The sequence below is a fragment of the Pocillopora verrucosa genome, chromosome 5 (genome assembly GCF_036669915.1).
Source record: "Pocillopora verrucosa isolate sample1 chromosome 5, ASM3666991v2, whole genome shotgun sequence".
NCBI classification, from domain to species: Eukaryota; Metazoa; Cnidaria; class Anthozoa; order Scleractinia; family Pocilloporidae; genus Pocillopora; species Pocillopora verrucosa.
In genome coordinates, this window is record NC_089316.1 from 14892494 (window position 1) to 14906515 (window position 14022).

At 39.8% G+C, this 14022-nt stretch overlaps 1 protein-coding gene and 1 pseudogene across 1 annotated transcript; one reads left to right on the top strand and one right to left on the bottom strand.

The window, feature by feature from the left end:
* Window positions 1-5597: 5597 nt before the first annotated feature.
* On the top strand, window positions 5598-6704 carry LOC131782196 (sterol 26-hydroxylase, mitochondrial-like; annotated as a pseudogene).
* Window positions 6705-7905: 1201 nt separating this feature from the next.
* On the bottom strand, window positions 7906-13452 carry LOC131781159 (tetratricopeptide repeat protein 28-like). The gene is made up of 4 exons (XM_066166410.1): window positions 13070-13452; window positions 11671-12829; window positions 9840-10950; window positions 7906-9365 (listed from the first exon to the last, which is right to left on the bottom strand). The coding sequence occupies exons 1-4, from the start codon at window positions 13450-13452 to the stop codon at window positions 7906-7908; spliced, it is 4113 nt and encodes a 1370-aa protein (XP_066022507.1).
* Window positions 13453-14022: the final 570 nt, after the last annotated feature.

Here is a 14022-nt window from a genome sequence, read left to right on the forward strand (position 1 = left end):
TCGAGAGTCATTATTTGGAAATTCATTGTTTCTTCACGAGATTGCCAGACGTGCAGGTAAAAGGAAAAATATGTGAACACTGCATGGTATTAAGTATAATCTATTATGTTATTTTTTGTCTGTGATTATTTGGTTGAGTGAGCGCTGTATCATTCTGGAACAACGAGTTGGATTTTAATTTCAGGTTTTGTATTTGGTGTTATTTTTAAATAGAGTGAGCCCCAGGCAAAATTCATGAGTAAGCTTTTTTAGAACGCTAGTGATACAAATATTCAATATTTAAAACTAGTGTTGAAGTCTTTTTCAATGATGAAAAATAAAAATATAAAGAGATCACTTCATGGTATAATTTGCTTTCCTTGTGATTCCATGTTGGGAGAAGAGTTCTCCCACATACGAAGCTGTAAATGGAATATGATATATAACATATAGTAGTATGTTTTATGTACTTAAACAATGAATAGCGTGGAAGGTGCGCTATGATTGGCTACTCAAACCCCAAATATCCCGAGCTATTCAACTCAGAGCAACTCGCGCGGGATTTACGCCCGTAAATGTTGTAATCGTTGCAGGAACAAATGAGTTAAAATCATCTCACTGTGTTACATTATCTCACCTTTTAAATATATACTGAAAAACTATTCGCCTCATTGTCAGTGGCTAACGATAGATATTTACCTCGCTACTGTCAGACCTTTCCCAGTTTTTCTCGGTAACTTTTGAGAAACTTTTGACGTTTGGTTCTCGATCTCGAGCAATTTCTGCCTGTTTTGAGTGAAATATAGGAAGAACGAAAAGTCAACGATTTCATAGAAAACTTCGATTTATGAAAATTTGTTGAACGATTATCAACCTTTTTTTAACACAAATGAATTAACCAACTGTTTTGTTCTGCTAGAGTTAAGAGTATCCTTAAGTTTTGCCCATATTTGCGTGCAACTCTTTAAAGCTAAGTTTTAAGCTACTTTCCATGACCGATGTTGGCAATCACCACGAAGATCAAATAATCAAGCTTTTAATTAACGTATAAAGGTACCAAAAAATTTAGTCAGCAAGTTTTTGATTTTGGGAAATTTTTGGCAATATTTGGTGAGTCTTGGCAACTTTTCAGTATTTTGCGAGCAAAATCGCGACAGGCCTAGCCGCTGCATGTCTCGGTACTTGAAATATCCGCCACCAGCCACCTCCAGAACGGTGAGTAGTTGTTTAAAATTATCCCAAGCATTTTCTAACTTAGAGAACCCTGAGACGGTTTTCATAACAACCAACCTAAGTTCAGAGTATGAACTGCCCACACATGTCGGTTAGCCACATCTCTAGAGCTTTGGTACTTTTACTATATTCTTACCGAGTTGTTGTGGGCGTCATAAGGAATAACGCTGTTCCTTATTATTCAAATATAAAATTGCTGCCATTAATCTGATGGTTACTATGACCTCGTTAAAACTTCGTAAGATAAGCCCACTTAAAGTTGTGCCAGGGTTGTGTCCTCTATAGTTCTGTTCAAAATTTTGGAAAATAGGAGGAGGCATTGGCATCAGTCGAAAGTTAACAGTGCTTTCTCGTGATATTCTTTAGCCTTCTGATATTCACCATGTGACTTAAACAACAATGTGTAATGTCAGCTAATTTTTTCAGTTGGATACGAGTGATTAGCGTTTGCGGCTAAACTCATGAAACAATTAATTCTGAACAAAGTGAGCTGGAGTAATAAAAAATAACAAATTTTGAGACCCTGTACAATAGGATTCGACACGCGCAGCTCTCGCTCGTATTGGTATCACACTGCAAAACAAAGTGGCGGACATAAATATATTTCTGTTGGGAAAATTGGTAAAAGTTCCGTACAGCCCCATACTACATTATGCATTCAGTTCTTGGATGGAGGAAACAATGACAAAAACAATACATTGCCATTGGGAAAACAGATTTGTTTTACAATAGTATGGGGCTGTGCGGAAATGTTACCGAAAAATTCACCAGATGGCATTACAATACACAAAACAGTTTAAAATTAGTTCATATCAATACTGATTCTTTCTGATGTTTTATCTGTGCGCGCCTAATTCATATTAAATGTGTTTCAGTGAAACCTATAGTCGATGTCTAGAAGGATTCGTTAATATCATTTCATAGACTGTGAAAAATTTTTCCCTGTCTTTTTTACACGCGTCGTAAAATTTGCTCCGTCGCTGATGAATGCAAATAATATAGTGTTATTACAAAGTTAGGACTTGATCCGTAGAAAAAAAGAAACGTTGAAAAGCTAAAACTACAATACCACCACTTTGTTCTTTTCTCATAACATACAAAGTAAAGGACTGGAGCTCGTGCATTTTAAATCAGACTGTTCTGCTTTTAAAAATTTGATTTTCCCCGTCTCTGTTTTAACCCTCTAACTGTCAGAGGTGATTCACAAGTAACTTCTCCTTTTATGATATTAAAATATCAAACATAACATTTGAAAAGGCGATGAGATCAATAACAAAAAATGACCATCTTAAGGATGTCATCTTGATCCAACATTAAATTCTTTAAGAGAACCACTAATCAGATCTTGGAGGCGAGAGTTTGAGGCGGTGCAAACCAATTAATTTTGCCTACAGAAAGTAAAGAAAAGTCTTCCTGAATTTCTGAGATTGTTTGGATCCCAACCAAGTTTAATGTGTTGGCTGTGTGACTACAGAAACCAAAAGTAAGAATCTGAAATAACACCAGTAAAGGAAGGATAAATGCAAAAAGCTAGAATCACTCGGATGAAGAACAAAACATTAACTTGACTGGTAAAATAATCATAAAAGATCCAGCCAAAAAATTTTCACCGGTTCAAAGATTGCTCTCACTAATGATTCCGTCGTTGCCAAATGTAATCAAGTTTATTTCAGAAATATGTCAGAACTCAGAAAGAGAGGATAATATCGATGAATTAGTTTATTTAGCTGCTAACCTTATGAAAACGTGACACTTAAGGCTCGCCGAGTTTAGTATTCCGGCCGTTTGACGAATGAAACCAGAATTAAAAAACTCCCTGAAAAACAAAGATGGATGCAAACAGCTGGTGTTATTACAAAGGATTAACTTCTGATCGGCTCAAAAACATGGATAAAGTCATGTTAAAGTGGATGAAAAGTAAAAATTGCTCAACTTCTGAGAATTTTTGTATTTCTGAGTCCTCTGTCACAAAATTTCATCGAGTTCCAGTCCAAAATATTTCAGTTTTCAGAGATGAACTGAATTTCTTTCCAGCTTCTTACCTGGAAAAAAAAGAGTTGTGTATTTTTTCAGTGTTCTGATGGTATGACTATTGAAACTAAATTGAAGATACTGAAATAAAAATTTCCCTGGGGCGAAAACAAAGATTGTTAAAAATAACTTGAGTGAGGACATATTTCAATCCTAATTAGTTAAAAAGAAATAATAATGATAATAACAACAATCAAAACTATAAAAAGTAACTGAAAATAGCTCGTTTTCGGACAAAGTGCACATTTAAATTGAACAAAGGTCTTGAAGAAACTAGTGGTAGGTATTTAGATAGATTTCTCCCTGCTGCTTCCCAATAATTTGATCCCGAAACATTAAACCAAGTCTCGGCTCTTTGGTTATAAAACAACTCTACTCCTCTTGATTCTCATCCGGAGCAGAAGTGCTCGATTCATACATATTGTGAGCAGAGCATTGGATGTACATGTATCCGTAGTGCATTTTCTGTATACTTTGTCATTTTTTTTTAAGTTACAACGTGAAATAGCCAAGTGTTTTACCTGTTTTTAAGATCTGGGACATTCCCCGCTTTTTTTTTTTAATTAAACAATCTAAGAAACCAAATGGAGGTTTAACGACATGCAGTGAATATTTCTAAGCATTTTAAAAATCCGCTCTCAAGATAATTTTGAATCGGGAACAATCTTCGTTTCTAGACACAAATCAGGTTGTCTGTCAGTGATTTCAGACAGACGTTTTCGAACTGTTTTGAACAGCTCCAGATAACTATTAACACTTAATTCGTTTTAAAAAAAACAGTGCGGTGTTAAATGTCAACATATATATGGTGCTTATGTTTGAGAGTTATTTTCCATGATCTGATCACGTATGTCCCTCCTTTGCTGTCCTCATAAAGGTCGTCATGATAATATAAAACACGGCCCACTCCACTTTTTTATTATAGAATATCGCATGCCAGTTATGCGAATGGCAGCTTTTCGTATACACGACTGTCAAAGAGTCGTCAGTGCATGACTCCGACGGCATGATCGATGTTGATGTTACATCTTAAGGTAGCCGATTGTAGGTAATAATCGTGCCGTGTTAATCTGCCTTAGCGATTTATTTATATCAAGAGCCCTTGTGTTGTTTATTGCGAATTTCCTTTCTTGCTTTACCAAGATTTAGAAATGTAGATGAACTATCAATAACACCACGTCCCTCGGCCGCTCTTCAAAGCGTTGGTATACTAATCCCTCAATTGATAATCCCCTAAATAATAGTTCGTGTGAAGGCAGAAGTAATTATAAATAAAGGCTTGGAAATATGTGTTGTAAAATTTCCTCACAGTGAGTAGATGATGCAACAAATTATTAATCACACATTACACTTACCACAGTTTGAATTCTGAACGTTTGCTTGTTTTGTGAAGTGAAACAACCAACTTTAAAAATCAAATCATCAGCTTATGTCTAAGTGCTAATGCCGGTGGCAGATTTAGGCCCACCTATAAGGTGGCAAGATGGAAGGCTCCCCCCTAGAACTTCATAGTATACTGCACTTGACAACCTGACGACCTGACGAATGGAAGCCCGGGAGAAGTCCTCATTAATTGGGGAGCCAGAGGACTCCAGTGTGTTCTTTTAAGCCTCTAGTTAATTTGTGGCGGTCTAACACGTGTATGGCTCTTCATGGGAAATCACCAATAACACATCATCAGCTCGTTTAACCCCTTGCACACTAACATCAGTATCCATATTCTCCACACTCTTCTCTACGTCTTCTTTGGTACTGATAAGGTGGAAGGACTGGGTACGAGACTACATACAACTCATACTCAGGTTTAATGCCCAGTGGGATCTCAAAGTAAAACAACCAAGCAGCTGAAAGCGCGGGAAAACGTACGTTGCCAAGTCGCGATTGATGTTTAGCCCTGGATCTGATTGGTCGTGAGGATGGTGCGAGTTTTTCTTGACCAATCACAGAGCTTATTTAAGATATGCAAAGATGGTCTAGATTTTGTACGTAGGACACTCAATTGGATTTTGCTAAAAACCTTTAGTTTGATATAGATTAGTTCGAGAATAGTCATAGCTTGTATCTAGGCTTCCTTAACATTTCAAATCATGGAGGATAATTGTAAATACAAAGTTTTGTCGTTTCTGTGATTTCATTTATTAGGATGTGAAATAATTTGTCTTTTGAAATGCATCCTTGTAGAATACTCCATTCGGACAGTTTTCCGCCGGTTGCTATCTACGTGCTCTTGTGAATGTGTTGCGTATGTTTTTGATGTCGGTGCTGTGCGTTTTTCCTTGAAAGAAAGCGCTAACTTTGGAGATAACTATAGATAAGAGCGAATCCGACTCCTCGTCTAAAGGGCCGTAGCTAGCATGAGGCAAGACGAGGCAACTGCCTCGTCTTGATTTTGGCCCAAGATTGACTTTTCTGAAGAAAAATTCCACGAGAAATGCTTAAAAGAGCATTTCTGAGCCTCTTAGATTTCAAAATTTTCTGGAGGGGCATGCCCTCAGACCCCCCTGGCGGCTCGCGCCTTCGGCGCTCGAAACTTGCCTCGTCTTGTTCTGAAGTCTGACTACAGCCGTGGTCTAGTTTGTTAATTATTTCGCGCGACTCTACCTTTACTTTTTCTGCTGTCACTGTGTTTGTCTGTCACCTTTTTGTTTGATCACTCAAACGAAAGCTACGGAGAAGCCCTTTCATGTGGAACTGTTTATTCTGCTGTCACAGAGTTGTAGTGCAGTCGTTGAAAACCTTGTTCTATTCTCCAACGTGTTTGTTCTGATTGTCTTAGACTTAGTGTTTTTTTTGCCGATGGTGAAGAATGGTACAAGCTACGAAGCGTCCTGAGCAAAAGAATGCTTCGACCGAAAGAAGTCGCCGACTATACTCCGGATTTCAATAAAATTATGAGCGATTTTATTCACCGATGACGATCAGTTCGAGAACCTAGTGGGTCAGAGAAAGAAAACGAAGTTTGTGAACTTGATAATGAACTTTTCAAATGGTCGTTTGAGTCTGTGGCGGAGATGTTGTTTGACAAAAGGTTTGGTTGTCTTGAAGAGGAAATCAACAGAGAGGCACAGACCTTCATAAAAGCCGTCGGAGATTTTCTGGCGAACGCGGTCGAAGTCGGTTTTTTGCCTACTTGGTTTTACAAGACCTACGTGACCCAGAAATTTAAAAATTTTGTCGATAATTTTGACACGATGTATTATTACGCCGAATTATTTATCGAGAGAAGAATCAACGAACTGGCGGAGAATTCATGCAAGCCATCAGAGGAAACAGAGCGCGACCGAGCCGGCTTCTTCGAGTTCCTCCTGGCCAGCGGAAAGTTCACGAAGGATGACCTGTTGGCGAGCGTAATCGATGTTCTGTTCGCCGGAGTTGACACTACGTCCAACACGATGCAATGGGTTCTTTATATTTTGGCCAAAAATAGGGATGAAATAGGGCTTGTAGGGATGAAAGTATAGTCTCTCTGTTTTTTTTCCCTATGGCAACATATATAACGCCCTACTTCTATGTATCGAGCACTGTAAAACAGACAAATCAATACATAGACCTCCTATATGTATGTCTATATATGTATGTATATATTTGTGTATTTCAAATACTTTTTTACTTTTTAACGGTCTTATGAACTATTTTTCTCGCATGCAAATTTTTGTCACACACAAATTTATTTTGTATTCTCTCAGTTTTCACTGTTCATTTATTGTCTTGCAAATCACAGATATGGCACAAAAATAGCAGATGAAAAATCTGTTGAGTTTTTTTTGGTCAACAAAATGGAATTCCCGACATGATTTTCCTTTGATAGCAAAATAGTAGTGGCAGAGTGAAAGTTTAGGATAACAAGTATACAAAAGTATCTATAAGCATACAAGAGTCTGTGTGAGGATACAACAGTATCTATGCATAGGGGTATCAATTAACCCTTTACACCCTAACATCAGTATGCATATTTTTCATACTGTTTTCTATACATTTCCTAAAGCGCTGGCAAGGAGATTGTGCATAACAGTCAAAAGCTACCGTGCTTTTTGATCATTTTCATTATTCTTGTGACCTTAGTGTTTGATTCAGGAGAGATATTGTAAGGAGAAATTAGATGCTGGTCACTCTTTGGGGTATCTATGAAAATACAATGGTTTGCATTATCATACAAGAGTATCTCTTTTTTTCTTTTCTTTAAATGTGTTTATTTTGGCATGTTAAACCACGATATTTCTTGTCAAAAGCCTTGCCAGAAATTTCAAAATATTTAAGCCTAGAAAAAACTTCTTTCCAAGTCACACATTTGTATAAAAGTCTCTTGAATTGACAGACTAATCACCTTTGAAGAAGGATTAGAAATTTTCTTTCTTTGAAGAACTAATCGCGTTTGAAACCTTAAAATTGTCACACTTCGCTTGGCTTGTTCACTGAACCAATGAGTCAACAAAAAAATGGAGTTTTTTAACTTCGGAACTCTTATAAAGAGATAACATTATTCGCTGTCTTGTTTCAGATTATTAAACTAAGATGTCCGATGAGCATTTTACAGAAATGCTTTTCACTGGTATCGATCCGAGCTGTCCTTCGCAGATGAAGTCCTCCTTCTACAGGCTAGTAATCAAATAGTTCCAAGCTTAACTAAGTCTAATTTATTCAACTACAGAGGTTTTATCAAAGTCATGGCTCTTGAGGTGCGTCAGGCACCGGCCAATTTCCAAAATCAAATGTCACGTTGTCGCCCATGATCATGAATGGCGCCCATTGAGAAACTTTGTCAAAGCCGTTATTTCTCATCCACTTCCTGGCCTTGTGGAGAGATTCACTGGCGCTTTCACCGCGGAACAAATATTTGTAGAAGCAAATCATAAACTGCTCTGTGGCTGTGTCATTCAGGGCCCATCGTGCCGCTAACACTGAACGAGCTCCGGCTCCTAAGAACGCTCGGGCAATTCCAATAACTCCCTCAGTTCGAATCTGTCCACGAGCACTGTGACAACAACTAAGCACCACTAGTTTAGCTCGCAACCGAGTTTTTGAAATATCCGCCATCGTCAAAAGATAATCTTCTTCTCGAGGAAAAGGTGGGAGTCGGGAAGGGTGCTTAGGAGAAAGAGCAATCTCCCCTCTTTCGGCATCACCATGGGCGGCAATGTGTATCAGGCTCACCGAATTTATCGCTTGGAGTACAGAATGCTTTGTCGCGGAATCTCCTATCAAAGGCGTTACTCCAAGAAGTGTTCCAATCATCTCTGCTTCCTTTCTTGCACACGGCAATGGTGATATATTTCTGCGCCTTCCCTTGTAAATCACCTCTCCAACCACAGGGTCACCCACTATCAGTGCCTCAGTCTGACTGTGATAGTCTGGAGGACTGTCTTGGACAAGCTTGAGAGTCGTCAGAGAGGGAACCAGCCGAATCCTGCATGTCTCTGATAAATGTTTGCCTCCTTCGTCAGCCAAGGCTGCAAATGGCACTTGATACACACAGGAATCGGGGACAATTATGATCTCGGGCTGCTTCAGTAAACTGGCCACAGGAGCGATTATTATCTTGTAACACAGGTGGAGACTTGTTTTGAAATCTTTGGCATCATAGTCACGCAGCACTGAACGGTTGTCGTAATGAAATGACGTCAGTTCGGTGTCGGTGACATCTAAAGATCGATCTTCGCAACTCTGTTCGGATAAAATGGTGTGGCCGCGGAAGGCTTCTTTAAAAAACTCATCTAACTCAGGGACTATTCCGGTCACTTTGTTTTTATCCAGGCTCACTTGATTTTCTGAGAAATGAATAGCTCCCATTGCTTTAATTATCCAAAACCGTACATCATTTTGACCAACCGAAATGTACAGGCATGCACAGTCTGCTTCTTTTGTGATGATCCCTTGAATGCCACACCAAGATTGTGGATTGCTTGAGATCTGCTCTTGAGCAGAGTACCGAGCTGCCATCAAGTCGGCCAGGCCTCTTGCCCTTCTCAGCTCTTCGACGTAAAGGGCGTCTTGAGGCTTTCCAATGGAAGAAAGCAGCCTACTTAACAACTTGTAAGGAAAGGTACCGTGAATTTCTAAAAGAGATATTTGAAACTGATCGTTTTCTTTAAGAAAATCTCTCAAAGTGTCGAACTTTTCGATGCCTTGAAAAAGATACGCAGAAGCCTCTTTAAGATGAAATTGTGACACCTTTAACAAAGAGAGACAACGTAGGCAGTAAAACTCGTTCAAGTTGTGTCCAATATCCCTACTTAATGAGAGAGCCTGCTGAAGGTATTCTTCGGCCGTGTCATATTTACCAAGCAATTGGAAACACAATCCTAAATCGATGTAGCTGACTAGTACTCCCTCTCTCCCACCGATTTCCATGTGAATTGTAAGGGCTTTCTCGTAATATTCTTGAGCCTTGTCGTATTCACCACACTTAAGAGATATTACCCCAAGGTGTCTGTAATCTGCTGCTTCTCCACTTTTATCACCGATACCCACTCTAGCTGAAATTGCCTTCTTTAGATAGTCGTCAGCCTTTGCATACTTGCCAAGCGAGAGAAACAAACTTGTAAGGTTTCCATAACTACGTGTCTCTCCTTCTTTGTCACCAATTTTCTTTTTGATACGCAGTGCTTTCTCCATACAATCTTCAGCTTCCCTATATCTGCCAAGGCATTGGAACAAAGTTCCTAGGTTTCCGTAGCTTGTTGCTTCTCCATCCCTGTCGCCAATTTCCATTCTGATAGCGAGTGCTTTCTCTTGATATTCTCGGGCCTTGTCATAACGACCAAGTGATTGGAACAAAGTTCCTAGGTTTCCGTAGCTTTTTGCTTCTCCATCCCTGTCGCCAATTTCCATTCTGATAGCGAGTGCTTTCTCTTGATATTCTCGGGCCCTGTCATAATGACCAAGTGATTGGAACAAAGTTCCTAGGTTTCCGTAGATTGCTGCTTCTCCTTTCCTGTCGCCAATTTCTATTTTCATAGCGAGTGCTTTCTCTTGATATTCTCGGGCCTTGTCATAACGACTAAGTGATTGGAACAAAGTTCCTAGGTTTCCGTAGCTTGTTGCTTCTCCATCCCTGTCGCCAATTTCTATTGTGATAGCGAGTGCTTTCTCTTGATATTCTAGGGCCCTGTCATAACGACCAAGTGATTGGAACAAAGTTCCTAGGTTTCCGTAGCTTGTTGCTTCTCCATCCCTGTCGCCAACTTCTATTCTGATAGCGAGTGCTTTCTCTTGATATTCTCGGGCCCTGTCATAATGACCAAGTGATTGGAACAAAGTTCCTAGGTTTCCGTAGATTGTTGCTTCTCCATCCCTGTCGCCAATTTCTGTTGTGATAGCGAGTGCTTTCTCTTGATATTCTCGGGCCTTGTCATAATGACCAAGTGATTGGAACAAAGTTCCTAGGTTTCCGTAGCTTGTTGCTTCTCCATCCCTGTCGCCAATTTCTATTTTGATAGCGAGTGCTTTCTCTTGATATTCTAGGGCCCTGTCATAACGACCAAGTGATTGGAACAAAGTTCCTAGGTTTCCGTAGCTTGTTGCTTCTCCATCCCTGTCGCCAATTTCTATTCTGATAGCGAGTGCTTTCTCTTGATATTCTCGGGCCCTGTCATAATGACCAAGTGATTGGAACAAAGTTCCTAGGTTTCCGTAGCTTTTTGCTTCTCCATCCCTGTCGCCAATTTCTATTGTGATAGCGAGTGCTTTCTCTTGATATTCTCGGGCCTTGTCATAACGACCAAGTGATTGGGACAAAGTTCCTAGGTTTCCGTAGCTTGTTGCTTCTCCATCCCTGTCGCCAATTTCTATTCTGATAGCGAGTGCTTTCTCTTGATATTCTTGGGCCCTGTCATAATGACCAAGTGATTGGAACAAAGTTCCTAGGTTTCCGTAGCTTGTTGCTTCTCCATTCCTGTTGCCAATTTCTATTTTGATAGCGAGTGCTTTCTCTTGATATTCTCGGGCCTTGTCATTATGACCAAGTGATTGGAACAAAGTTCCTAAGTTTCCGTAGCTTGTTGCTTCTCCAGCCTTGTCGCCAATTTCTATTCTGATAGCGTGTGCTTTCTCTTGATATTCTCGGGCCTTATCATAATGACCAAGTGATTGGAACAAAGTTCCTAGGTTTCCGTAGATTGTTGCTTCTCCTTTCCTGTCGCCAATTTCTATTTTCATAGCGAGTGCTTTCTCTTGATATTCTTGGGCCTTGTCATAATGACCAAGTGATTGGACCAAAGTTCCTAGGTTTCCGTAGCTTGTTGCTTCTCCATCCCTGTCGCCAATTTCTATTCTGATAGCGAGTGCTTTCTCTTGATATTCTCGGGCCCTGTCATAATGACCAAGTGATTGGAACAAAGTTCCTAGTTTTCCGTAGCTTGTTGCTTCTCCATCCCTGTTGCCAATTTCTATTTTGATAGCGAGTGCTTTCTCTTGATATTCTCGGGCAATGTCATAACGACCAAGTGATTGGAACAAAGTTCCTAGCTTTCCGTAGCTTGTTGCTTCTCCATCCCTGTCGCCAATTTCTATTCTGATAGCGAGTGCTTTCTCCTGATATTCTTTGGCCTTGTCATAATGACAAAGTGATCGGAACAAAGTTCCTAGGTTTCCGTAGATTGCTGCTTCTCCTTTCCTGTCGCCAATTTCTATTTTGATAGCGAGTGCTTTCTCTTGATATTCTCGGGCCTTGTCATAATGACGAAGTGAATGGAACAAAGTTCCTAGGTTTCCGTAGCTTGTTGCTTCTCCATCCCTGTCGCCAATTTCTATTTTGATAGCGAGTGCTTTCTCTTGATATTCTCGGGCCCTGTCATAATGACCAAGTGATTGGAACAAAGTTCCTAGGTTTCCGTAGCTTGTTGCTTCTCCATCCCTGTTGCCAATTTCTATTTTGATAGCGAGTGCTTTCTCTTGATATTCTCGGGCCTTGTCATAATGACCAAGTGATTGGAACAAAGTTCCTAGGTTTCCGTAGATTGTTGCTTCTCCTTTCCTGTCGCCAATTTCTATTTTGATAGCGAGTGCTTTCTCTTGATATTCTCGGGCCTTGTCATAATGACCAAGTGATTGGAACAAAGTTCCTAGGTTTCCGTAGATTGTTGCTTCTCCTTTCCTGTCGCCAATTTCTATTTTCATAGCGAGTGCTTTCTCTTGATATTCTCGGGCCTTGTCATAACGACCAAGTGATTGGAACAAAGTTCCTAGGTTTCCGTAGCTTGTTGCTTCTCCATCCCTGTCGCCAATTTCTATTCTGATAGCGAGTGCTTTCTCCTGATATTCTCGGGCCCTGTCATAATGACCAAGTGATTGGAACAAAGTTCCTAGGTTTCCGTAACTTGTTGCTTCTCCATCCCTGTTGCCAATTTCTATTTTGATAGCGAGTGCTTTCTCTTGATATTCTCGGGCCTTGTCATAATGACCAAGTGATTGGAACAAAGTTCCTAGGTTTCCGTAGATTGTTGCTTCTCCTTTCCTGTCGCCAATTTGTATTTTCATAGCGAGTGCTTTCTCTTGATATTCTCGGGCCTTGTCATAACGACTAAGTGATTGGAACAAAGTTCCTAGGTTTCCGTAGCTTGTTGCTTCTCCATCCCTGTCGCCAATTTCTATTGTGATAGCGAGTGCTTTTTCCTGATATTCTCGGGCCCTGTCATAATGACCAAGTGATTGGAACAAAGTTCCTAGGTTTCCGTAGCTTGTTGCTTCTCCATCCCTGTCGCCAATTTCCATACTGATAGCAAGTGCTTTCTCCTGATATTCTCGGGCCTTGTCATAACGACCAAGTGATCGGAACATTGTTCCAAGGTTTTTGTAACACCGTGCCCGGCCTTGTGTGTTTCGAATCGTTTTCATGAGGTTGATCGCTGATTCGTAAAATTTCCAGGCCTCAATTGACCTATTTTGTATTTGAAGTATTTCTGCCAGTATAAGATGTAGCCATCCTTTTTGAGCGGTGTCATTGGAGTCTAGGTATGGCAGGAGTTTCCTAATGCATTTTTCTGTACTTGTGTGGTCCTTTATATTACTGTAAGCAGAGGTTAATGCCAAGTAGATGGCACAGAAAATAGTGTTTGCCAATGAACTATCGATAGACAACACCTGACTGTGTAATATAATCAAACATTCCTCGTATACCTCGATGGCTTGCAACACGCAACCAGTCTTGTAAAGGAACTCAGCGATCAGTGCACCTATGAAGATAGTTAATATAGCTTCTTCTTTGCTGTCCATCTTGACCCTGTTTCTTCCTAGTTTGGAAAAAAAGGAGAAATAGAAAAAAACTTATACAAGGATTGTTTGTAGAAAATTCCTTTAGTTTTAAATTTGAAATTGCAATTTTTATCTTCCCCTTTTCATTGTTTTTGTTAAAAATATTAGATCACAGTTCTCATTTTTCCTTCAAGTTATCAGAAATTAGCCTTAATTCACCTACTCAGACTACTCAGGAGGGTAACCAAAAGGATCTCCTGTTGCTTGTGAGCAGTAATGGTAATGAAACATCAAGGTTTGCTCCTAAATCCTTGTAAGATGCTACTATAAAACTCCTCCCACCCCCTCCCCCATGAAATAAAATATACCCACCGCAATTATTCATTGCTATTGGAAAGTGAAATTTCCGGAAAATTCCGATTAATAAGGGGTACCTGACATCAGAAGGAAAAATCAATCGTTCTTTGGAGGAAGTTTCGTTTTAAGAGAACTATACAGCGAGTTGCATATATCAACTATTCTATAATAAAAGGTCCTCTGTCCGCTACCTGACTTGAAAAGTGGAATGTTCAGGAATATCACGTGATTGTT